General features: G+C 38.6%; 1 protein-coding gene across 4 annotated transcripts in view; it reads left to right on the top strand.

The window, feature by feature from the left end:
- The window catches only part of Gpatch2l (G-patch domain containing 2 like), a 56,288-nt gene that overhangs the window by 15,633 nt on the left and 13,480 nt on the right, over positions 1 to 27,175 (top strand). For 2 of the 4 annotated variants that reach the window (XM_020183352.2, XM_074067487.1), the window contains 6 exons: positions 4,006 to 4,182; positions 5,903 to 5,982; positions 9,073 to 9,140; positions 10,177 to 10,231; positions 11,173 to 11,258; positions 23,775 to 23,869. In XM_020183352.2, coding sequence (XP_020038941.1) covers positions 4,006 to 4,182; positions 5,903 to 5,982; positions 9,073 to 9,140; positions 10,177 to 10,231; positions 11,173 to 11,258; positions 23,775 to 23,869 — 561 coding nt within the window. Of the gene's footprint in view, positions 1 to 4,005; positions 4,183 to 5,902; positions 5,983 to 9,072; positions 9,141 to 10,080; positions 10,121 to 10,176; positions 10,232 to 11,172; positions 11,259 to 23,774; positions 23,870 to 27,175 lie in introns of all 4 variants that reach the window. The other 2 variants (XM_020183354.2, XM_074067488.1) reach the window with 1 other exon arrangement.

The following is a 27,175-nucleotide window of genomic DNA, read 5'->3' as shown; positions in this document are numbered from 1 at the left end:
TTAGGGCTACACTACTTGTGCACCAATAAGAGTTTCATTTAGCCTTTTTGGATTATAGTTTTCTTAATCTACATCAGGAATTTGTAAATCTCTAAAGTTCCTTTTTTATTTTTACCAAGGGAGAATTTTATTTATTTAATTTATTATGGTGGTACTGGAGTTTGAACTCAGGGCCTCATGTTTGTTAGGCAGATGCTGTAAGAATTTTACTTATTTGTAAATAACTATAATATTCTAGGTAGATGTATAATGTCTTCTTAAGTTAAGACTTTTTTTTTCTTTTGATTCTGGGAATTGAATCTAGGGCCTTGCTCTGAAAACAGAAGATTTTCTCCAAGGATTAAGTGATTTAAAAGACAAGGGCCACTGGCCATATGTCTAGGTTGGTCCCGTCAGGTACCCTAGTAACTCAAGCATCTAAGCTCTGACTTTGTAGAGACTGGGGGCTGGGAATCTCATCTCCACACATTAGTGTTACAGGCTGCAGACAGTTCTGTGCCCATAGAGTGTTGAGCTTTTTATTATAATGGAGGTTGTGAGTACATGCCTCTCCTATTCTAGGGAAGTAGGGAACTACCTGTACACTCTGAGAGTACAGGTAGGCTCTAGCTAGGGTCTTTTTTTTTTTTTGTATTTTTTGGAGATAGGGTTTTGTTTTGTAGCCCAGGCTTGTCTTGAACTTGCTGTCCTCCTGCTTCTGCCTCCTGAGTGCTGGGATTACAGGTACATACCACCATGCTTGGTGTCTAGCTAGGGTCCTAGTTCTGTTATCTCATATTAAGAAAGTCTGGTTGTCCTCCGTAAATGATCTGGTGCTTACCATTCAGTTACTAGCATTTGACTTTTTCTTTTGCTTTTACTAGTGAAGTAGCATAATGTACCTTTATTTATGTTTTTTGGGGTACTGGGGTTTGAACTCAGGGCTTAATTACATAATGCCCTACCACTTGAGCCACTCCACCAGCCCCATAATGTACCTTCTAAAGGTTATGATATGTCATTATACAGAGGTGTCTGGAGGCTTGTACTTACTGCAGCAAATTATGTTTTTGGGCCTTTGTAAAGTCCACTAATAATGATTGTGTGATTTTATCATGAAAGATTATGGAATATTCTGTAGGCTGAGCTCTCCTTTTTTTTCTCTTAACTTTATACATTCTGTGATGTTTAAATGCTGAGTTCTTAGTACAAACGTGTTGTTTCCTGCTTTTGTACCTTTGTTCATGTTGGTCTCTGTTTGAAATCTCATCCCTCTCCCTTAAATTGAATGACTGGTCATTCACCAACATACAGTTTTCTTCATGCCTCTCCAGGAATGTTGATGGACTAAATCAGTGCCTCATTTTTGCCCTCAGTTTCTTGTTGGGTTTGGCCAACAGAAGGTAGAAGATTGGCGAGAGGTGAATGAGATGGCTGTTATTTGTCAAGTTTTTATTGTGATAATGCTGCTTAAAAGCCCCCAGATTTCTGTGGTTTACCACATTTATTTTTTGCTTTGGGGCTGTGGGTTGGTTGGCACTAGCTTGGGCTCAGCTGGTCTCTAGGCTTCAAGTTACATCTACTCATTGTATCTTACGTAGGCTAAAGGAACAATGGATTTCTCATGGCAGAAGACATAAATGCCAAGTGACCAAACTAGAGCATGCATGTGTGTTTAAAGCCTTTTGTTCTGCTAATGTTCTGCTACTTATAGCAAGTCATATGAACAGGCCCAATATCAGCAGGATGAGGAAGCATGATTTGCCTAAAGGACAAATTTGCCTGTGGGATCCAGTGACATAAGGCAAACGATGTGGATGCATCACTCTGTTATAGGGAGTGGTAAAGACCTCAAATGAAAATGCAGTCTACCACGTTGGATTATAGCTTTCTCTGTCTAACTTTCTGTTGGCTTGTCTGTTGGCAGTGGTTCCTCTGCAGAAAGTTACACTCCTGTTTGGTAGCCTTTGCCCAAGGTTGCAGTTCTTTTCCTGGGTTCTGATAACCATTCTTTCCCTTGCCTCTCTAGGTGTAGAAATGGTAAAAACTCTCTGCTGCTGGCTCCAGGGTTCTGCTTCCCTTGTGGGTTTCCTTGTCTATACCTTTATAAATAGTCACTTCCTTAAAATCCCCTTATTCTTACCTATTTTGAAATAAACTAGTGGAAATTGAGATGCTGTTATCATAGCCAATAGGAAGGAGTTTGAGCCAAGAGTCTGGATATATAGGTCTAATTGTGACTTTGCCATTAATGAGCAATATGGCCTTAGTAAATGGCATAGCTTCTTTTTTTTTTTTTTTTTAATTGTTCAGAACTTTTTTTTTTTTTCATTTTTCTTTTATTATTCATATGTGCATACAAGGCTTGGTTCATTTCTCCCCACTGCCCCCACCCCCTCCCTTACCACCCACTCCGCCCCCTCCCTCTCCCCCCCCCCAATACCCAGCAGAAACTATTTTGCCCTTATTTCTAATCTTGTTGTAGAGAGAGTATAAGCAATAATAGGAAGGAACAAGGGTTTTTGCTGGTTGAGATAAGGATAGCTATACAGGGCATTGACTCACATTGATTTCCTGTGCGTGGGTGTTACCTTCTAGGTTAATTCTTTTTGATCTAACCTTTTCTCTAGTACCTGTTCCCCTTTTCCTATTGGCCTCAGTTGCTTTGAGGTATCTGCTTTAGTTTCTCTGCGTTAAGGGCAACAAATGCTAGCTAGTTTTTTAGGTGTCTTACCTATCCTCATCCCTCCCTTGTGTGCTCTCGCTTTTATCATGTGCTCATAGTCCAATCCCCTTGTTGTGTTTGCCCTTGATCTAATGTCCACATATGAGGGAGAACATACGATTTTTGGTCTTTTGGGCCAGGCTAACCTCACTCAGAATGATGTTCTCCAATTCCATCCATTTACCAGCGAATGATAACATTTCGTTCTTCTTCATGGCTGCATAAAATTCCATTGTGTATAGATACCACATTTTCTTAATCCATTCGTCAGTGCTGGGGCATCTTGGCTGTTTCCATAACTTTGCTATTGTGAATAGTGCTGCAATAAACATGGATGTGCAGGTGCCTCTGGAGTAACAGTCTTTTGGGTATATCCCCAAGAGTGGTATTGCTGGATCAAATGGTAGATCGATGTCCAGCTTTTTAAGTAGCCTCCATATTTTTTTCCAGAGTGGTTGTACTAGTCTACATTCCCACCAACAGTGTAAGAGGGTTCCTTTTTCCCCGTATCCTCGCCAACACCTGTTGTTGGTGGTGTTGCTGATGATGGCTATTCTAACAGGGGTGAGGTGGAATCTTAGTGTGGTTTTAATTTGCATTTCCTTTATTATGGCATAGCTTCTTGAAAAGGCTTAGGGAATTACATTGTTTGTTTCTGTGGTTAGTTTTTTCCTGGTAGCTTGGAAAAATGATTTTCTCTCCCATTAATGAGCCACCAAGGAAAAAACAGATATGGGCATACATTCATCTATTATGAGAAATGAAAATATAGCAAAAATTCCCTCAGGAATAGCTAGTTTTGAATTGAGGAGCATTTATGGCTTTGGACCTCTAAGTTTATACAAATAAATGGTGAATGGTAAGGAAGATAGTTTATTTTTTGTGGAAAAGACTTCAGGCTTTGTTAATCAGACTTGGATTTAAATTCTGGCTTCATCATTTACTAACTTAACCTTGGATTCTCTGCACATTAGTTGCCTTATTGTAAGCTGGAGTTTATGTAGGGCTTGGAAGAGATTACATGTTTAGAGGATTTTAGCATGGATCCTGGTGGGTTGTAAGGCCTAATTAGTTTTCGCTATTAAAGCAATCTGATCTAATACAGGTGGACATCCATGTGAAACTAATTTGATATTTTAGTTTTCATAATAATGTGTATCAAGAATACCAGAATAATTTTTTGTATTTTGGTTTATTTAAAAATAAAATAAGAACTATAGCACTGAGAAAGATACCCTCGTATTTGTTTATTTTTAGTACATGTTGAAATTACAATTTATGACATAATCTGTTTGCTTTAGGGGATGATGAGCAGAGTGATTGGTTCTATGAAGGAGAATGTGTTCCAGGATTCACTGTTCCTAATCTTCTGCCCAAGTGGGCTCCTGATCACTGCTCTGAAGTAGAAAGAATGGACTCTGGATTGGATAAACTTTCAGATTCCACATTCCTTTTACCTTCCCGGCCAGCTCAAAGAGGTGAGTTTGGAGGAGGTTAAAATATAGTTCATACTTTTATGGTTCTCTTTGGGAAGAATCATCATCTCATACTCAAGCACGCCTCATAGCACACATTACTGTCTGAATTGTGGAGTTAGCTCAGGGATTATCTGGAGGACTCAAGGGTGAGTCTGAAAGCTTAAGATCTTCCCCATTCCTACCTAAATCATCTGTGGATACTCTTGACATATATTAGTAGTGCATTCCTTCAGCTTGCCAGTGCCAGTTTGTGCCATTTGAGGAAGCCTGGCATTATGTCTTGGATGCTCAGCCTCCGGTAAAGCTAATAGAGTGTTTTTTGGAAGTCTAAAAGATTGGATCTTGGAAAGGAACAGGTTTTAGTAAGAAAGTTGGCATTTTTTTAAATGGATGATTTAAAAATATTTCTTTAAATTAATGATCCTCTTATTGCCTACTTTAAAGCAAATGTATATCCTTTCCCTTGGTATTTATTTCAATTGTTAAGTAACAAAGTAGGATGGAAAGTGTTTAAGATAGGGAGAAGAAAAAGTGGTGATATTCTGGTATTGTCTGTTGACTCTGTGACTGTGTCCAAGTCACTTTATTCCCTTGAAATGTCAGGGTCATTGCTTAAGATATGTGACATTTAATAAGACTGTTTTACAGGCTTCTTTATCTCTGTAAATTTACAATTCTAGGATTCCCAGTAACCAATAATCAGTTAACAAGTATTTACTGAGCATTGTAGGTGATCAGAGTTACACTAAGAGCTATAAACTGCTATCATGTTTTTTTTTTTGGTGGTATGGGGTTTGAACTCAGGGCCTCACGCTTGCTAGGCAGGCACTCTACTACTCAAGCCACTCCACCAGCCCTATGTAGGATTTTGTTTTAATGAATTTGGGTGTTTGATAGGCCTTCTTAAAGCAGTTAGTTCTTGGTACAGACTGCCAGTTGTCTGGGGTACATTGTTGCTACCGTAGTAACTTTTTATCAAACATTTCAATGAATATCTGTAAGTTTTACAGATATTAAAGTAGGCATAAAAATGCAAGAATAGCAAGGAGAAACTTCAAGTGGCCTGTAATCCCAGATTCAGAGACCAAGTCATTGGTAAGATTTTTGTGTCGATTCTTCCAGTTCTTTCTGTATATGGAATACACGTAGCAGTTGGAAAAAAGGTATTATACTGTGCATTCTATTTTCACCAGTGTTTCATGAATTAGAATGTTTTTGAGATAGTAACTAGCATTTAATTTAAAATTGAGTGGTTAATGATAGCTAATATTTATATAGCGTTCACAGTTTATAAAGTATCTTCCACATGCTATTTTATTGGGTCTTTAAGATAGCCCCATAAGGTAGGACTGAGCAAGTGGTTCTTTTATAAATGAGGATGTCAAAGGTGAATGGCACACCTAAAATCATACTGCTGGTGACCAAAATATGGGAAGAGTAAGTCCTTGGCAAATGGCCTTGTGAAGATCCTAGGGGTAGGGACTCCAGTGTGCTATGCTGACTGCATATGGATTTCCTTTTCTTTTCCCTCCTTCCTTCCTTTTCTTTTTTCTTTTTGTTTTAGAAACAGGGTCTTACTGTATGAACCAGGTTGGCCTCAAGTTTGGAACCTTCTGCCTCTATCTCCCAATACTGGGATTACAGGCATGTACTATTTATTATGCTTGGCTGCTTATGGATTTTCTGTGTTCAGTAACTGAGGCATTTTTTCTTTCTTTAGGATATCATGCTCGCTTGAATCGTCTGCCAGGAGCTGCAGCTCGATGCCTCAGAAAGGGGCGAAGAAGGCTGGTTGGGAAGGTGACAGCTTTCATGGTTTCCTAGGTGTTGTGGGAAGGTGGTATTCCCTGTGGGATTTGTGTGTCGTATTGACAATCAAAGGCACTTCAGAACTCCTAGAGTTAATGAAGCCAACTGGAATGTTTTGGGAGTTTACAAGAGTGAGCATGACGTAGGATTTGAATGGATAGGTAATTAAAACTTAATGTACACAGAAGTTCTGACATGGCAAACACTGTCATTGCAGTTTCTGTTGCATATAAATCTACAGGCCTGATTTCATTCTTCACTTTTGATTAATCCTATATTATTGTATAAGTCAAAATACTCTTGGTTTTTTTTTTTTTTTTAAGAACTCTTTTGAATTTAGCAATATGTCTTTGTTTTATCCTAACTTTGGACTTTTCAACTAAGAATTCATTAAAAAAAAAACAAAACAAAACTGAAAAAGACCCTTTTGTTACTGAATTCCTGTGTCCTCCTTGGCCACATGTCTGCCATTTATCCATTCTGCCCTTGCCAGGGACTGTGCTGTGCCAGGCATTCACCCCGCTTAGTCCTCCCAACAACCTTGTCAAAAAGGTGACAGTCGCTTTAGCAGATGAGAAAAACACAGGCTCAAAGAAGTTAAGTTATATTTGATGTTACCTGGATCAGAGAGGCAGGAATAGAGATTTGAACCCAGGCCTCCTTTATTCTTTTTAAATTAATTAAATTTTTTACTCCAGCTTTGAGATTGAGAAATAGTCTAGACTATTGAGAAATAGTCTAGGGCACAGGCTCATGTGCAGAGAAGGTGGTGGTGGGCAGAAGTGAGGCATGCAGTTGTACTTGAGAGCATGGATTTGCTCCTTCACTCAATGAGCATTGAGAATGCTACTATGTGGCAGGTTCTGTTCTGGGCCAGGTGTGCAGTGGTTATCCACCACCTCATTCCCTTTAAGGGGCTGCTGCTTATAATATACTTAGAGAAATAGTGTGTGGAAGTTTTAGGCACGCAAAAGAAATGAGGTTGTTTATTTTCGGGTGAACTCAGAGTCTTATTTCTTTTTATCTTTAAATTCCAATTTACATCTCTAGGTTGAAGATATTTGATTATTGGAAGAGTGATGCCTTGTTCCTTTTGGATCACGCAGTTTATAGATGATAAAGGGCTGTTTTTGCTGTTTGGGGAGTTTATATTTAACAGTACAGCTAGCAGATAGGAATGTTTGGGGTTGAAGAAGGCAGTAAACTGGAAGTGGGGAACAGAAAGATGGTTTTACTTTTTCCCTCTACTGGCAAGGCCAAATAATGTTCTCCCTACTGTCTGCTTTCCTTTCTTTTAGCGCTTATAAAATTCCACTCCTGTGGCAGGCAGTCGGTTCATCTTGAAGCCTCCCTGGAAGCTCACCTGGAAGGGATCTAGGGTCTATTGGATGTGCCTGTAATGATGTCACATGAATAGGATAATATTTACTTGTTTAATTCTCCTTCATCACCTTAAAGGGGTATTTGTCATTTCTACTGGAGGTCACTGCTCTTCTCCCCCTTCCCCCCTCCTCTGTCTCTCTTCTCTTTTTTCTAAATTGTAATCATAAATAATGAGTTTCATTCACAGCTCCCTGCCAGCAAGCTGCTAATTACGCAAAGTACTGCTTGTAATTTACACAGTAATAAACTGTAAATTTAAACATTATGGCATTTTAAGTTAATAATTTTTCTGCTGTAACAAATAGCTCATTTTTCACCCATCTTTTCCCTTCGTGCCCCTAATTCTGTGTCTGTAACCAGGAGACATAGCCATAAGGGATGAGGAAGATGAAGAATGTGGTGTGTGAACTCCTTTCATTTAGCTCCACTCCCGTCTAGAATCTAACCTCAAATTAATTTTTCTATAGCCAGTGGTTCTGCTAAAATGTGTATCCTAATGTTTAGGCTAATCCATACACGTAGATGAATACAGATAATAACATCTGCCCAGAAACAAATGTGTTTGAGTAACAGGCTTGACATTCTTGACATTCATGCCTGTGACTTATGTTCTCTCTTCTTAGCCCTTACTCATGTGTGTGTAACTCTTATTCATATATGGGTTAGTGTGCTTTCCCACATACTCTGATAGATATTCATTATAAATGTGCTCAAGTTAAATGAAGGGTGAGTGCCTTCTGCCACTTTCCAATTTTTTGGAGATGATTAGTTTCTGAATTGATTATGGTATTATGGATAAGCTTTCACATTACAATCTTGAACCCTGAATTTACGAATCAATTTATGCTTCTATTTTTACTTTGAGATGATGTGGAAGAAGCAAAATATAGGGTGATAATTTTTGTAGGACACAAAAGCCCTTGGACATGTATACATTTATTCAGCAGATATTTAGGATTCAGTGTCTCGGTGTGAAGGTTGTTGGGGCTATAATCACATAGCTCAGGGATATAGTGTGCTGGCATGTGAAAAATTGACTGCTGTTGGCAGGCGTGGTGGTACATGCCTATAATCCCAGCATTCAAGAGGCTGAGGCAGGAGGATCAAAAGTACAGGTCAGCCTGGGCTACTGTGAGACTCTGTTTCCAAAACAACAACAACAAAAAAAAACAAAAAAACTTGGCTATTGTGAATTTTCTGAAGAAAAATTTCTGCTCCTTTATACTTCAGAAACTCCAGAAAATATTACTTTATATGTATGTATAGATGTGTGTGTGTGTGTATATTTATAAATATATATATATACACACACACATATATGTATGTATATGAGATAAATGTTTGATTCCATTTGCTGGAATTACAGATGTGCTTCATCATGCCCAGCTCTAATATGTATAATTTTTATACTCTTATGTATCAACTAAAAAAATTTAAATGTAGTATTAAAAAATATCATATGCAATAAATGTTTTAATGATTTTTTTTTTTTTTGGATCACCAGAGAATAAGAGAATAAGGTTCACCTGTAATACTTTTAAAATATATTCCCATAAAAAGAGATACAGTTGTTGGTTTTAAGGGTTGGCATTTGACATGTGCCTTTGAGATTGGCTTGGAAAAGTGAACTTGGTGACAGACTGTACTGTATATATTTACTTCTGTAGTTGGGTGCTACTCTTGTCCTTGTCTTTTTAGGAGACCAGCATAAGCACTCTGACTACTGAGAGGATAAGCCATATCATCAGTGACTCCCGGCAGAAAGAGTAAGTGTTTAAGTTGTTACTGGCTTTTCTACCCTTACCTATACATTGGAGAATGAAGCAGTAAGGAATTTTGTGAAGCATCTTAGAAACTGGACTTCAGAGCTGAAAAAGGAGAGCTTAAAGATTTGTACTTCATAACGGTTAAAAAGGCTAGAACTGTGACAATTTTCTAGACTAGTTTTTATTTTCTTCCTTTTATAACTCTAGTGCTACATAGTAGACACCACTAAGAATGTTATATTTTAAGTTCGTTTTTCTGTCTCATAAATTTTTTGTTTTTGTTGTTAACTGGGTGATTGCCTCTATTCTATAGATTGTTTCCCCTGTTTTAGACCTCTTTGTAAAGAAATCTTCCTGTCCTAATTACTGTGGTGAGTGCAGTGGCAAGCCATCTGCCCTTCTCATGACAGCTTTGTCCCTGCATGGGTGACTCTTTTGTGTGATTATAGCCCAACAGCCTTTGAACTGGTTGAAACTTAAATGTCTGCTGACATGTATACATGTCAAATGACTTCCAAAAATTGCCAGCCTTTGTTTTGTCCTTTACACATCAGAGTCAGTGCCCAGTGATGCTCTTGTACACATCCAGCCAAGTCTAATTTTTAACAAATAGGCAAGATGTGCTTGTGGTTTATGCACTCATGGAGTTGGGGTCCTCTTGTCTCTGCATAGCTGAGAATATGCTGGCATCACATTGTGATCTTGGATTTTTCCAGCCTGTCTAGTTGCTGACATTCCTTTGTGAGACTTTTTCCTTTGAAGAGTTACTTTTAGCAAAATCATTCACACACTGTAGTATTTTTCTCCTTTTCTCCTCCAGTTGCTTCTTTTCCCATTTCCTTGTCTTTGCTTTATTATTCTGTCCTTTTATCTTCTCCCCTCTGTAAATTTCCTACCACTTTTATTGCTTTATTTCTTGTTATTCTCTCCCTCTCTTTAGCTTCTGGTTGCCATCAACTGGGAAAAGAGAACGAAATCAGGTATGATCACTTTTCTTTGTCATTTTTATTTTATCATTTGATTTTCTTTTCTTTAGAAAGAATAAAGTGTTGGCTTCTGATTTTCCCCACATGTCTGCTTGTGCACATGAGGTAAGGGTCCTTGTTGTCCATGTTGATCTGATTTTCTTGGAGGACTATTTTCCAAGAATATCCAATACTAATTGATAAGAACTGTAGCCAGTTCCCATCTTTGGTTTAACTGTATTTGTTAATTCTTACTTGTAACACATATTTCAATGGAATCCTGTTTTTGTTTTACTTGTGAACTTTGCAGTAAAAACCGGAATGAATCTCATAAATAGTCCCATTTGATCCTTGCAACCTCTTTTTTTTTTGGTGCTGGGAATTGAACTCAGGGTTTCCTGCATGCTAAGCATGAGTTCTACCACTAAGTTATACTGCCAACCCCCTCGCAACCACCTTTGGAAGTCAATAGATTTTTTACAGATGAGAACCTGAAACTGCTTTATAACCTGAAAGCAATATTTCAGTTAGTCCTTCTGTAAAATAGGTAAGACACTGCAGATAAGGATATATAATTTCAAAGACTAGTCAGTGGTAGACTGGGATTAAGAGACAGGTAGTCTATTTCTAGTCTACTTCTGATTCCACTATACTATGCCACTGTAATGTATTCTTAGAAACATTTGCCAGGATAAGAGAAAAAAAAAGATAATTTCATGCTTATCTTGAGAAAAAAGAACTGATAGACAACTGTTAATCAGGAAGCATAAATCCCTATTATATCATCTAGGAAGTTCATCTGTGCCATTTAGGTGATTATTACATATTAAAAGTTTTTGGAAAATTGTTTAACAAGGAATAGGGTTTTTTTTGGAGGCATGCTAGATTAGATATAACACATTCATGGGCACACTATTAAGTATGCACAACTTTATTGAATAGAGTGTGTTTTTTTTGTCAGAAGAGTTGGACAATCAAAGAGAAAAAATTAATCAAATAGTTGGTTACCCTTTGGGATCATTCTGTTTCGTTTAAGCCTTACTGAAACAATCTATTTATTTCCACAGTTTAATCCCCTTTCTCCCCTGTACTCCCTGGACGTTGTAGCTGATGCTTCTCACAGAAGGTGTTCTCCAGCACACTGCTCTGCCAGGTAATTGTCTTCTGGTGACTGCTCTTTTCTTCTGTATAGGATCCAATGGAATCCTTACAACAACCTTCAGGGGTAAGTAGATGTTTTACAGCTACAGAAACAGACTGAGTGCTGAGGTATTTTTCCTGTGACCACATGACTAGTATGTGATTAAGTCTCAACTGTGACCTAAGCCTTCTGGCTCATATTTCACATTATTTTTGCTATTAAAAGCCCTATCTTCAATGACCATTATTAATGGCCCTTGCCATGACCTGCAAAACCCTGCATTATCTGATTTCTGCCTCCCATGTCCAGCCTCCTTTCATATAGTTCTTCCCCTTCTCTTGGGGGAGATCCAGCTGCACCAGGAAGCTCTATTTTGTTCTTCAAAAATAGCAGCTCTTTCCTGCTTTAGACCTTCACTCTTGTGGCCTTTGCCTGGAAACCTCTTTAAGCTCCTTGCTCCTCTCAACTTAGGTGTCACCTCCTCAGAGAGGACCACTCAGACCATCCTGCCTAAAAGACCACATGCAGTACTCTCCACTCATTATACATTTGTTTCCTTTATAGCTCCTATCACAGTCTGTAATGAATTAGTGTATTAGTTAGTTGCTTCCTCCCCCCACCCCCAATACCTCTCTCACTAGAATATAAGCTTCGGAGTTCAGGGACCTTCTTTCACTCCCTGATAAATTCCTAGCACTTGTGTTTGCCACTTGTTAGGCAGTCAGTATATATTTGTCAAATGGATGAATCTTATGCCTCATTATAAATTCTCTTTATTTAGGTGACATGAGAAGTAAGTTTGGTTTTCATGATAGCCTTCATTAGTAGGGCTGTTATCCAGCTAACAGACTAGACCATAGAACTTTGATTAATTTCTGATAGCATAAAGAATTTATTTTCAAGGTTCTGATGATTTTCTTTCTTCTTAATAAACTCTTAAATAGATATGTTCATTGATTTGGGGTGCAAGCTGCACAAAACTGCCCTTTTATGGTCACATTTAAAACTTCTATTATTTCGGACCATAACCTACTCTAAGATCTTTCTACTAGACAAATAGTATTATAATTGGGAAAGTTGTTTGGCTAGAGAGACCATCATAAGTGATCATAAGTGGTGTTACTAAGAAAATTGTGAGGTGATGTAAACTGCCACTCTATGGCCTTTTTTTCTTTTTTGAAGTACTGGAGTTTGAACTCAGGCCTCTCGCTTGCTAGGCAGGCACTGGTCTCACTGAGTGGCAGGCTGAGCCACTCCCCAAGCCCTTTTTTGTGGTGGTTTTTTTTTTTTTTTTTTGAGATAGGGTCTAAGAACTGTTTGCTGGGGCTGCTTTTAAATCTCTATCCCCCTGATATCTGCCTCCTGAGTAGCTAGGATTATAGGCGAGAGCCCTCGGCACCTGGCTAAGACCTTTTCTGTAGTAATGTAATGTTTATCTATCATCCATTCAGATTCTACTGAGTGCCAGGCTTTTTGGTTAGGTAGTTCCTGAAGGAACTTGCATTCAAGAAAGGCAGGTATGGACACTGACAATTGCAGTAAAAGTGTGCACTTGAATAATGTGAAGCACAGAGGAGGGGATTTCTAACTCAGGCTCAGGAGAGGCTTTCTTTGTGATAGCCGTGCTCAAAAAAGACCTAAAATTTCAGTGGATAGGAGAGCAGTCCTATAGATTTTATCTTGATACCAACAAAGTAATGGTGTGTATACTCTTTGAGAAGATGGTATGAGTACTGTTGTACCAGGTCCAGTGCTTAAAGTGGATTTGCCCCCCTCCCTTTACCTCTGCTGTCTAGAGCTGTGCTGTGCTGAGGTCAGATCAGTGCTTCTGCCGGGTTTTCTATTTCCTTCAGAAGCCTCCATCCTGTGGCTGAACTTGGTGTGAGCTACTTGTTTTTTTGTATATCTCATTATCTATATCATTATTGTCCCTCTCTTGTTTGATGGTGCTTGTGGCTAGACTTGGAAACATTAGGAAGTCTCAGCTGAGCTCCTGGTATGCTTGGCTCTGGGGAAATATTGCTGCTGGTTTAGACTGTCACTAAAAGCAGAGGAGAGAGAATGTGGACAGTTATGGATTGTCTTTGTCCTTACTTGTACACAGCATTCCCAGGATAGTGTATACCAAACGAGTTGCATGCATGAAGGTTCATTGAGGTAGGGGAAGAAAAGAATTTTAAACTTAACATTTATTTATTATCTTACCCTTGAAAATTTTCTTTGATTTAATTGTGTGTGTGTGTCTGGTAGCACATATTTATATTTTATGTGTATATCTTAAATATATAATGACTGTTTCCTCACAGTTTTTACTCATTGAAGATATGCACTAAAGTCTCACAACCACTGTTCTATGGGAAATGTTCAGTGTAGGTGACCTTTATGCAGGTTATAGAAAATATGAATGAGGAAGCACTGAGTTCTTGGAACCTTTGAAATTCTAGGGTTTCTGTGCAGCAAGGGGTAAATGGAGAAGAACCAGTCTAACTCCACTGTGGGGGACTAATGAGATTGGTTTAGGAATTGGGCAGTGAGTTTTGCAGAGAGTGGGCCATTTAGCAAAAGCTTGGCATCAAAGAGGGAATGTAAAGGGGTAGGGGTGGTAGGGAAGAGGCAGCCAAATGACTGTATTAAAAAGTGTTTCTAATGGAAATTTTTATCTTTTTCTTGTCCCATTTTATTTGTAATGGGAAAAGATTTCTTTCAAAGCATGGGAATTTTACACCCATCATTAGAACGTTTTCTGTGTGTGTGTGTGTGTGTGTGTGTGTGTGTGTGTGTGTGTGTTATGACTGTGTTTTCATTAGTGGTATAATTTTATTTTGCAAAGAGAAGTGTATCCTGTTTTATCACAGCTTTCCCTGAGGAGGGCTGGTGTATTAATTTGCTGTATTGCCTCCTGGCTGTTCCCAGGCTGTTTTTCCTCTTCATCATGGAATTTTTAATGGCCCTCATGCCTCTTGGGAAGCATGTGAGGAAGAGTTCCTCAGGGAGTGCTTCCCTTTTTTCACATGCCTATAATTACTCTCCTTTAAGAACACAAAGAGGTTGATAATCATGCCTGAACTGTGAAGGTTCCCTCCTGCCAGGGTACTGAGCTGAGGCTGCTTCTTGCCTGGACACTGCCAGTTGCACTCTGGCAAGCACTCAACTTCTGCATGTCAACAAGGCTACCTCAAGAGCCATATGCAGCTCAAGTTCTCAGAATAAGCTGGGAGCTAAGGGGAAACAATGAGTGAACTCAAGGTACTCTCTTGTTTAGTATTGTAGTGCTATCAACAAATAAATAATGGGATCAGAATTTTGAGGTTACACTGTATTGAGGTATCATTTTAATACAGCTCAGCTGTCAAAGTGAGTTTTGTGGTCTTTGTACCATCTAATAGATTTGTGGATTAAGGTTTTCAGAAATATCACTCTAGAAATTAAGTTTGGTGGATTTCAACCCTGGGTGTACTTTGGAATTGCTTAAGAAGCTTTAAAAAACATTCGTGCTGGGCCCACCTCCTGATACCATTATGTAGTTGGTCTGGGATGAAGCCTAGGTATTGGCATTATTTTAAAGCACCTCAGGTGACTAACATGCAGCCAGGGTTAAGAACCACTGCTCTAAGTGCATGTGGTTTTATGGCTGGTGCTTTGTAATTTGCTTAACAGGGACTCCTGTTTCGTAATTGGCACAGGCTCTGTGCTTTGGTGTTGAGAACGTGACTCCCGTGGGTGCGGGGGACAGCTCTGGCCCTCTAGCTCAGGAGAAGCTGCAGCAGGTGAAAAATAGGGTTGGTGTCCAGCACAGCGCCCAGCATGCAGTTACTGATAAATGGAGAGGGCATAGGTTTGTTGGGGGGATGGACAGTTGGGTAGTTGGCTGGGTATGTGGATAGAATTTGTAAACCAACTATTTTGGTTTTGTTACTTAAGTTGATAGTATTGGAATTTGCTGTTAAGGTAGAAATACTTGGTGTTAAGAATTGCTGCTGTTCAAACAGCAGATGGTGTGATTGGTGTTCTGCTAGAGGCGGTGGTATTGTCGTAAGGCTCAGTCAAATTTGTGGTGAGACTAGAGCTGTAGGCAGCTTTTCCCAAAATGATTGCGAAAGATAGCTTTTCTTACCATTATTGCCTGTAGGAGACTAGAACTAGAGCTCAGCATTTTGCTACTTCTCTGGATGATGCAGCAATCATTGCTTACCATTTTTAAGTGCTTCATGGCAGTTCTGGTTTCCTCCAGTTTCTGTGCTCTTTCCTCGTCTTGTGCAGTGACTTGGTGATGTACTGCCATTTCCATTTCAGTACTTTTTTTTGAGCAGCATGGGGTTTGAACTCAGGACCTCATGCTTACTAGGCAGGCGCTCTACCACTTGAGCCACTCCACCAGCCCACCATTTCCATTTATTCTTTCTTTAAGATCTCAAATAGCAAAGTGCATGTTTGGTATCTTTTCTTATAGGTCAGTTTCTTTGTAAATAAACTGTTTTTTATTTAAAATGTCTTATTTTCAGTTCTAGTAAAGAGAGCAGATATAGCTTGTTAAGCAAATACTATACATATTCTTTAATGAATGAATAAAAAGTCTCATAGTTTCTGCTGTTTTCTTTGTTGTCCATTAGATATTGCCAGAGACAGTATTAGATTAAGAGCCACCCGGGTATTAATGGAACCACTTGGGTAGGAATCTTGGCTTTACCTGGGCAAATGACTTAAACTACCCATTCTTCAATTCTCCATGTTTAAAGTGGAAAACTTTTCTTATTGAGCTAATGGGGATCACAATGAAATAGTCTGTGTAAATATTTTGGCAGCCTGGTAGCTAATATTTTGTTATGTAGTTACTTCCCTATCCTGTCCATAGGGTGATTGCAATTTTAAGACCTTTGAGTTGACTCCCAGAGTCATTTGCTAATAAGATGGTGTTCAAATTCTTGAGGGCCTTAAATGGCCTCAGATGGGCCATCATAGGAGGCATTTGGATAATGTTTGGTTAAAAAAAGAGAGAGACCTTTCTGCCCCATTAGAGAGTTGACATATGATAGACCTAGCTCATTGTAATTCATTTTATCTGTTCACAAACGTTATGATCTGCATATCAGAGTTGAGTGCCCAGCTGGCTGTGCCACTTGACAAGGAGTTTCAAAGAACAAGAAGACGACTCAATTCATGCTATTAATTTTGACCTTTGGAGCCATAATAAACAGCCTCAGGTTTTACCCCGGGGCTTGGGGGAAAGCACCTTTTTTTAGTCCTCTTATCTGGCAAGGATGTTGTGATGAGCAGCAGCTCTTGCTCACCTCTTTAGTGCCTTAGTTTCCACCATGTGTGAGGAAGTGCCCAAGCCTATTGGAACCTCCCATTATATAGCACATAGTCCTCCAGTCTTTTGTCCTCTGTCAGAGGGTCTTGTTTACAGCAGTTCTCAGCTACCTGGCATCTTATTGCCTACATGAAGTGATGAAAGTACTCTTTCTGTTTTTTCATTGTAATATACCCATCTTTCCAACTGATGCCAAGCCATTCTGCTCCTGCGGGTGGCATGACACAGCTTTATAATATCCTACCTTGGCCTGACTGAGGGAAGAAGACAGGGCAGTTTGTGACAGATTGCTGAGGGTTGAATTTGAGTGAGAACCATTAGGAATTGCTAGGGTCTCTTCTGCTAGATAAGGTGCCTCTGTTCCCTATGGTAATTGTGAAGTGGTTTTTCTCTCCCTAGCTGATGCTGGTGTTGCAGGTCTGAATCTTTTCCCTTGTGCAAGTTTGAGAAAATCTTTCCCCTACTGGGTGTTTAATAAATGTCACTTAACCCCAAAGATAAAAATCACAGGTGAGTGAGGGTCTCTCTACTTTTAGATTTAATCCTCCTCTCCCTCATTTTATTCTAGCACTTGACTTCTTCCTTGATTACAGCTTACTGTCTCAGATTATTAGTTCTCTATTTGTGAATGAGACTTCCTGCCATGTTGTGAGCTCCTGGGACAGGGCCTTGGCTCAGTTGTCATGTATCTACCTTTTTCACCTCTAGCATAGTTTTTTACACAGGACAGGGCCCCATAAATTTTTGTTAAAAATCATTGAGGTGAATGGATTAGTAATTAAGGAGAACAATTGGAATATATGATATATGTGACCTTTGGTCCCTAGAAACATCAGTTTTTTCCCCTGATGTTACTTAAAGAAAAAGTATAGCAAATAAATATCTTTTCTACATTAAGTTTTGTTTATATTTCATACAAAAAAAAATGAACTTTTCTATAGCTTTTAAAAATGAGTGCTTTTGAAGGTAAACTATTCCTTAAATTAGTTTGCCATTGGCAGATGAAACTTTTGCTCCTTAAGAGCAACTCTCAGTATCTTTTTTCTAATGTGAAAGCAGTCTCTGCAGTTATTTTTGCCAGCATCGGTTCTATTAAACATGCATGTACTTCTCAAAGTAATTTTTCCCCTAAAAGTACATTCCTGCCCCAGGGACATAGTGATCTGCCTGGTTTCCTAAGTAACACTGCAGTTTGAACAACTCACCTGATCTTTCCGTTCCCTGCAGTAAAAATAAAATAGAAATGTGTTTATTCATGGATATAAAGAATACTCTCAACTAATTGTTAATTTTTAGCATTCACCTTCACACTTAAGAATTTAGTGACTTTCTAAAGGAATTATTTTTTTAAAAAAGTGTATTTATTGCTTTTAGTGCTCATCCCTTCCCTAATCCTTCTTGGCAAATGCCACTACAGTCCACAGTAGAAGAATGTGGCAGTCAGGCTGTGAAAGATATTTGGGCCCCAAATATTCACTGAATGGAGGGCAGATCATCCCTGAGGCCCCACTTAGAGGAAACAAGAAAGCCTATCTTCTCTCTAAGTTAATTGCTTATATACCAGAGGGCAATGGCTTTATCTGTGTATTCATCTAACTGTTTATCTAAATATATTAATCATTTAGTTATTCCATTTTTCGTTGGCAAATGTTAAATTGCACATAAATAGGGTATCATGACATTTCCATATATAAATTATATGACCATATTCACCTCCTCTATTACTCTTTCTTATCCTATTATTCTTTGACTAAGTGTTTAGATAGATCTCTGTTATTGACTAGAATGCCTTCCCAACTCATCCCATTCCTACCCCTCATCCCAGGGTTTCTGCTATGTAGTCCAGGCTAGCTTTGAAGTGAAGATCCTCCTACCTCTGCTTCCTGGGTGCTGGGATTGCAGATGTGCTCTACCATGCTTCAGTTTGGTAGGTTATAAACTCAGTAATTTCCACAGCAAGTAGGTGCTATCAAAATTATCTGGGGACAAATTTTGTTGTTGTTGTTATTTTTGGAGGGGAGATACTGGGGTTTGGGGTAAAAAGTAGGCACTCTTCTACTTGAGCCACACCTTCAATCTAGTTTCCTCTGGTTGTTTTGGCGATGAGGTCCCATGAACTATTTGCCTGGTTGACTTCCAGCAGTGCTCCTCCTGATCTTAGCACTGAGATTACAGGCATGAGCCGTGGGCTCCCAGTTTGGGGACAAATTTTAAAATACACATTTTACTGATTCTGCTCTTACTTTAGCCCAACCCACTAAATAGGATCTTGGTGGGCTATGTGTAACTTTTAGAAACTCTTTATATGATCCCAGTAATCATTTGTCAGTCTGATTGAAAATGACATTTTAACTTGATAGAGATGTTAACTTCTGCTTAGCCTCTAAATAGCTGAAAGGGTCCTTCCTTCAACATACTGCTCTTGCAAAGGAATTTTCAAAAATCTGGTTAAATCTTCAATACTTTCTACCTGTAGGGAGGGGTTCTATGCATTGGGAAAGATAATTCTTTTTCCCTGTCCTATCTCTTACCTTATTCATACATTGTTCTTTCGTTTCCATTTTATGAGTGGATAATGATACTGTCACAGCAAAATAACACACATGAAGTAAGTAACACATTAAAAAGAAAGGGAGCCAGGCAGTTGAGTACCCCTAAATGAAAATTGGGGGTGGGGAAGTTAACCTCTTTATTTTTCCTTCCTTGCCTTAATTTTTTAAATCTGTACTTGATGATATGGAATTTACTTTGGGATAAACAAAAACCCCAGGACTGCCTCTTGAATGGGAAGCAGAGGCTATAGCAGTTCTACCCACATACAAGGTTGTCCATAAGAGCATAAGGGGCCCTTCCAGCCCCGCCCATCCTGTTCCTCACTCCCAAGCAGGGCTGTCCTATTGTTCTGAATGTGCTCTACAGCATGGCAGGTTCTGCTTCCGGTCTTCTCTCTGTTGATTTGCTCCAAGCACCTAGCTTCCTTTGTATTTTCTCCAAGCTTGTTCTGAGTCCTCTTTCTCTGAGACTCCTCCCAGGCAAATGTAGCTCTCACAAGGATAAAATACTTTTTCCCAAGCTGTAAACTCTGCTAGTACTAGTGTTTACCTAAAACCAAAAAGAAGAAAATGTCTTACTGGCTGGGAATAGTGCATACTTGTATCCCAACACTTGAGAGGCTGAGGCAGGAGGATTGTGAGTTCAAGCCAGCTTGGGCTACATACGAGACCCTGTCTTAGAACAAAACAAAACAAAAGAAACCAACAAGCGCCCCCCACCCAAAAAAAATGTGTTACTGTCCTCTCTTAACTATTTGATTGTTTTTCTTTCCCACCTCAAATTTTAATAAGAAAGGGACATAGAGAAAAATAATATCCTTCATGTACTCAGCCTGAAGACATGTTATTCTGCCTCTAGTGAAATAGCTCTGAAACTGGTGATGATCTTAGAGAAATGTTTTAGCAAGGAGTGTGTATTTAAATAGAGTTTTAGGAATGAACATGGCTTCTCTTTATTGCTACCTCAGTTTCTGTGTTATTTATGTTCTATAACCAGAAAAGACATGCAGCTACAGGGACTCCTTTAGAAGACCCATCAAGGCAGAGATTGTTTTGTTTATCATTGGGCCCTCAGTGTCTACTGCAGTGCTTGAAAAAGAGTAGATATTCAGTAAAAACTAAATACTAACTATGATAAACACAAAAAAAAAGCAAAAAGAAAAAATCCACACAAAATAGCATACTTTTATAATGATAGAAGCAAAAACAACAAAAAATAGTAAAAGGAAGCCATCCAGACAAAATAACATACTTTTACAACAAAACATGGTTATTGACTAACAAGCTTTATTACTTGATTTCCTTAGGAAGTCTTCAGTTCTTTCCTAAGTTTTAACCAGAGGGAGTTACAAAAGTTGAAGGATTTAGAATGTTGAGGGCAACAATTAGAAGGAGTAGGGATAGTAGAAGTAGATCATTTACTGCAGAGTGAAGTGACAGGCTGCAGGCTTAGCAATTGGGGGTCATTTAGTATAGGGACAGTTAACCCAGAAGTATTTGATGTTACTGAGCAGAGAAGGGACGGGGACTGAAGAACCATTACCTGCAGGAACAGAGAAGTGTGAAGCCACCTAAGAGGGTTGCACAGTGTAGTGTAGAAACTGCTGTGCTTAATAATAAGTAATAAGTACTTCCATTTTGCTAAAATAAGCACTTAAAAATACCTTATTTTCATTTTAAATGGTTAAAAATGCATTAACAATTTCATCTCTTTACTCAAAATATGTTATTCCTTAAAAGTGTGAGAGAAGTTTTATTGACCAGATCCATAAAGGAGGTGGTAATATGGGTCCTTACCCTTGTTGCTGGCATATAACAGACATGCACAGCTAGGAAAGTGATGGAAGAGGTGGAAGGAAAATGTAGTACTTACTTAGCTCAACCCAAGTTGATAGTCTGGGAATTAATATCTTAAGACTCTTCTGAGTACTTTTCTTTTTTTTTTTTTCTTTTTTTAGTTTTTAAAGCACTGGTTTTTTTTATTATTATTATTCATATATGCATACAATGCTTAGGTCATTTCTCCCCCCCTCCCCCCACCCCCTCCCCTGAGTACTTTTCTTAGGGTTCTTGTTTTGTGTCTGTCTTACAAACTCAGCAGATTGTAAACATTGATCTTGAAGAAGCAGTGCTTTTTAATTAAACTTTTCATTGAAGGATAATATGCACACAAAGAAGTATACAAAGAAAGATATACTTGACAAAGTGTCACAAAGTCACAGCCAAGGTACCAGCATCCAGATCAAGAAAATGAACATTACAGGAAGAACCCCATCCCTCTTCTGGTCACCATCCCTCCTCCCACCCCCCCATACGCTACTCTCCTAATGTCTTGTAGCATAGTTTAGTTGGAAGCAGTGGTAGTAATGCTTACTCTGTAAAGCTTTGGAGATTCTTTAATAAGCTTAAGATAAAAACTGTTATCCTTTGACTTTGTCTCGCCTTCTGAAGTACTTGTGGCTAAGCCTGATTGAATTAGATCAGAGCACTTGGGAAGTTTGAGTTGGGGTCCTCATGTACTCAAGTACCATCTTCATGGAAAAGGTAGAAACTGTTCTGTACATATCTTTCTCTCTCTTATTTCTTTTTTTCTTTGATAGTACTAGGGTTTGAACTCAGGGCCTTGCACTTGTTAGGTAGGAGCCATGCCCCTAGCCCTTTTCACTTTAGTTCTTTTTCAGATAGGGTCTCATACTTTTTGCCTGAGCCAGCCTTGGACTGTTATCCTCCTACCTACTTCTTTCATATAACTGATATTACAGGTGTGTACCACCTGCCATGTCTCTTGTTTTGATGAGAAATGCAATTTCGTAATGCCACTTTCTTTTCTACCTGTTTCTTGGTGTCAAAGGGAGTTGCTATCTCTCTATTGAGACAAAAGTCTTACGTACCTTTGACTCTTACATTAATTTATTAAGTCAGCTACTGATTTAGATCCAGTCCCTGGATTTACATATAGTATAAGAAATGAAATATTTTCCCTACTTTACACATTTATCCAGAATTGTTTCAGCTTTCAGAATTAACTTCATGGAGTATGTAACTTAAACTTAACTCCTCTGGAGAAGAAAAAGAGTAATCTATAAAAGGTGATTTAGATTAAATTTTCCAAACCAGTAGCCTTAAATTTCTCAGCCTCCTAGTCAAATTCTTATAGTTTCCTATTATAAATTGAATTGACTCTTAAGCGTTTGCTATGTAGAGGGTGTGTGTGTGTGTGTGTGTGTGTGTGTGTGTGTGTGTGTGTGTTGTGGAAGTTGCCAGATTGAGGGTCCCCTGTCTCTGAATAGGAAAATCTGTCTATTCAACAGTTGTCTTATTGCTTCACTAACTAGGTTCTATTAGGTTTGGCTGAGGTTCCAGATTTTAGACTATTAACCCTCACTGGGCACTGGTGGCTAACATCTGTAATCCTACCTACTTGGGAGGCAGCTGTCAGAGGACCATTGTTCAAAGCCAGCCCTGGGCAAATAGTTCGTTAGACCCTATCTTGAAAATACCCAATTTAAAGAAAATAGGACTGGTGGAGTGGCTCAAGAGGTAGAGCGCCTACCTAGCAAGCATGAGGCACTGAATTCAAACCTCAGGACTGCCCTAAAAAAACCAATGAGAAATTCATCTTAGGCTCCTTTTTAAATGTCACGTATAGAAATTGTGACAAAATGTACATAATATAAAGTTTGCCGTTTTATCTACTTTGAAGTGTCCTATCAGTTGGCTGTTTGATTTTTAGAGTTCTTATTCTTATCAGTATGGTCAACGTGATTAGCTGTGTACCTTGTGTTGAGGTTGGCAGATCATTGGAAAATTATGAAGGAAGTATAAATATGGTTCATGTTCTCAGAATCCCTGTTCTTAATCTTAAGGAGAGTAAGCCTCATTAGGGAATCAAGATATATGTGCACCAGTCAAATAATGATTCATTGTAGATGAGGCCTCAGATGTTCAAAGAAAGCATTGTGTAAAGGTCAGACTCAGTTTGGTCCTTAATCAGGGGCAGAATCTGTCCATTTTGTGAGAAAGGTAGAAATAGGGAACAGTGTGGAACTAAAGTAACATACCAGCTATTTCAGTGTTAAGTTTTTTGTCTTTCGAGAATCTTTTGCTTTTCTAGCTTTGAAGCTGCCAGTGTTTTGTTTTTAAAAATAAGCTGAACAATGTTCGCATATTATGGGCACAAAATTCATATTTAAGAAACCAAACTTAAGTTCTGATATAGACAGTATTAAAAATCCAGATATATGGTGGAAAAAGGTTTAACTTCCTATTAAAATTCTATGCAAATATCTCTGTCCATGCAGCATTGAACCTTTCAATATATAATCACTTGGGAATAGGTGTTTCATTAGTGAGTTTAGAACAATTGCTGTTACAGTTTTTATGAAAAATAACTGTGCAGAAATCAGCATGGGAAGAAACATTTATTTGTGGAGATTATTCTTGAATGTCTGCTAAGTTTGAAAACAGGTGAAAGTTTAGAGTGGTGTATACCCTAGGTCTTGATCAATTCTTGGTAATTGTGTACTGACATGTAGTGGCAAAAAATGGTGCCTATTTTGTTAGTGTATGTCTATAATGGGTTAAGGATTTCATCTTGGCAGATTGTAATGCCTTATAATCAGAATCACAAAGTTAAAACCATTTTTTCTCTTTTCATTTCTGTAGACAGGCAAGCATTCACTGGGGACCACCATGTTCACGTGACATCAAGAGGAAACGGAAACCTGTAGCCACAGCATCTCTGTCTAGCCCCAGTACAGGTGATTATATGTAGCTGTCATTTATTGAGCATCTCTTGTATGCTAGGCACTAAATTATGTGTTTTATGTTATCTTTGTGATAAGGTAGATTTTATTCCCATTTTAGATAGGAAAACTGAGGCTGTTAGAAGTAATTTGCCCAGTTGTCTATGCTTTTTCACTCTGTCACATGGCTTTCTAGAATTTGAAACCCATTATTCTATATCAACAGTCTGCAGTCATCTGAGCTTTTCTTTTAGTGCTGACAGGAAATTAGGCCCATGTTAATGGAAACCCAGCTGGGAGGCAGTTTGTCCAGTAGTCAGGCAATCATGTGGGTTCATTCACTTGCTTACTTCTCACTGGTTTTGTTTATCATAGAGTGACAATACTTTACCAATCAGGAAATTTCTAATGAAAAACAATATAAGTTTTTTGTGTAAAGCCAAAATATAGTAGTTGTCTTTGGTGGGAGGTATTGACCTAGAGAGGACACAAAAAACCTGGGGCATTTCCTATTATGCCCTGGGTGGGGTTTACATGGGTGTTTACATATGTAAAGGTTTTTGATCTGTACACTAAGATTTATGTACTTTACTGCATGTATGTCATCAAGAATATCGAATATCGACTATATTAGAGATTCTGTCTTCCTTAGAAAATACAGAATTCCTAAACCAAAAATCCAAAATCTAAAATGTTTCAAAATCTGAAACTTTTTGAGCACTGATAGAGGCCATAGGTGGAAATTTCACACCTGATCTTATATGATAGGTTGCAATTAGAACACAGAAGCAGTAAAAATGCTGTGTAAAATTACCTTTCAGGCTATGTGGATAAGGTGTTTATTATTTTTTTCATTTTTATTTTTTTGGATAAGGTGTTTATGAAACATAAATGAATTTTGTATTTAAACTTGGGTCCCATCTCAAGATACTTCTTTTTGTATATGCAAATATTTAGAAGTACAAAAAAAAATCCCAAATCTGAGATATTTCTGGTTCCAAGCATTTTGGATGAGGCATACTTAGCCTTTACTACATATTATGTGTCTCAGATCAGTTGATAGCTAAATAAAGAGTGAACTTCAAGCAGTTATGGAAACCTTCCCCTTTCCTGTGCTTAGTGAGTTTCAGCATACTCTGAAATTGATGATCTTTGAGCTTCTGTTTGGGATGACTGCTTGGTGGTGGTTTATACTGGACAATCTTAATCATAGGTCTAATGATTATTAAACATTTTTGAAGTGAAGTGCTTTCCACATGACCAGGCCCTGAACTAAACACTTTGCTTCAATAGCTTTATAAGATAGATGCTGTTTTTATTCCCATTTACATATGAGAAAATTGAGGCTTAAACTACTTCCCTAGGTTACTTGTTGATAAGTGCTAGAGTCTAGATCAGACCCTGTTCCCTTGACTCTAGAGTTGTTCTTTACACACTACTGGTGTTCAGGATTGGTTCCAAGCTGTGACCTTGCATCAAAACTTATGTTCTCAGCCAGTGTGTGGTATTCAAAGAATTAAAAACAAAACCTTCCTTCTTTTTGGTGTTTTTCCTTAATACCCAGCTTCTATTTTTAGCTTTTAGTATTTATTTGTTTATTTATTTGTTTGTTTTTACAGTACTGGGGATTGAGCCCAGGGCCTCATTCATATATGTGAGACAAGTGCTCTACCCCAGAGCTTCCCAGCCCAGCTTTTAATTCTTCATAAGAAAGAACCACTAGGAAGAGTTTAATATGCTTATTCCATGTTCAAGTTGGGAAATGTACTGGGGTGGGGTATTAAGCAAGACTTTAGCATTAAACATCTCCCCTATTGAGCCAGTTCCTCTCCTCTCACTTGTTGACTAAGCCCTGCTTCGCCGAGTCTTTTTTTTTCTACCCACAACCTGAGTGCCCCATGGAGGTGAAGGACATAGCCTGAGCCTGCGCCATCAGTCAGTAGAACAAATGGGCTTGCTCTGCCTAACATCGGGCCATCTCGGATTCCACCTCTTTTATAGAAATGAGTGATGAAGAGAGGTGCGTCTCGCTTTGCCGCTGTATTAATACACATCGGGGGCCAGCTCCTGGCAGTAAATCATGCTACTGCATACATCTGTTATCGGCTCTTCACCGGTGTGATGAACAAGACTGCAGATAGAGGCTTCCTTGTGTCATTCTTTATAGGATTTTCCTAAAAGAATAAATAGCTCAGATCTCTGCCAACACTCTCCCCTGTCACTGTGATGAATTCTGCTTCCTTCTTAAACATGCAGCCACAAATCTCTTCCCTTTTCCCCCTCCCCCACTTGAAGAAAGTTTTGAGTTGAATTGACTGAATTTAAAGATGTTAGTAAGGCTAGAGAGGTGAAGAGCAGGAAGGAATGTTATATCTCCTTGTCTTTTTGTTCTGATAGTAACAAAAGGCCAGAGAAAAGGTCCCTTTTAGAGGGTTGTTAAGTAGACCCATTGCAAAAGTGTAGCACCTTTTTTTCTTCTTTTGATCTCCTCTCTCCTCTCCTCCTCTTTATGACTTTGTAGCATGCAGTAGTACAGAGCTACACCCTGGAGTAAATGTGCAAACTTATATCTGAGACTGGTACCCCAAGATTGGGGTTGGGGATTTCCCAGCCAGTCTACCTCAGGCCATTTGTTCTCTTAAAGAATGCACTTGCCAAAAAAAAAAAAAAAAAAGAAAAGATTATTTTCTCTGAAAACTTGAGACTAAGCAACTGTTAAGACACATAAGGAACTCAGATGAAAACCAGGGTTCTTGAAATGATTTTATTCATCAGAGTGGTAGATCAGAGTTATTGGCATGCCAGTTCCAATCCTTCAAAAAGTAAACGCATGGCTTTTAGTATAAGGGGATGGGCGGGGGAGGTCAGAGATTCTATTCAGAGCTGGATTATTTTGGCTATTCCAAAAGCCTTTCTTGACCTTCCTTTGCCTGAAATAGGATTTGTGTCCTTAGCATCATACAGAAGGATTCTGAACAGTTAACCTGTTAATTAGTCACATCAGACTTTTTAGCCAGTGATGCTAGGAATGCATTCAGAAAAGCAGGAATCCTTTTCTGTTTTCTCACCACTCTACCCTCGGCATCAAAAAGACTTCGTAGCACAGAGAACAGGTTCACTAGATACTTGTTGTATGAATAAGTTCATAGCGTCTTAGAGTTGAGACACAGTTGCTCTTGATACTATTCTAACCACAGAGTGTCTGTAAAAGGACATTTGTAGCAGATATGTAAGGTGAAAAGAAAAACAATACAGCTACCACCCACATACCCATGATTTGCTTTAAGAAAAGAACACTGTTAAATTCTTCTTCCCACTCTC

The sequence above is a fragment of the Castor canadensis genome, chromosome 3 (genome assembly GCF_047511655.1).
Source record: "Castor canadensis chromosome 3, mCasCan1.hap1v2, whole genome shotgun sequence".
In the NCBI taxonomy this organism is placed as follows: Eukaryota; Metazoa; Chordata; class Mammalia; order Rodentia; family Castoridae; genus Castor; species Castor canadensis.
This window is presented reverse-complemented; position numbering and strand designations above follow the sequence as displayed.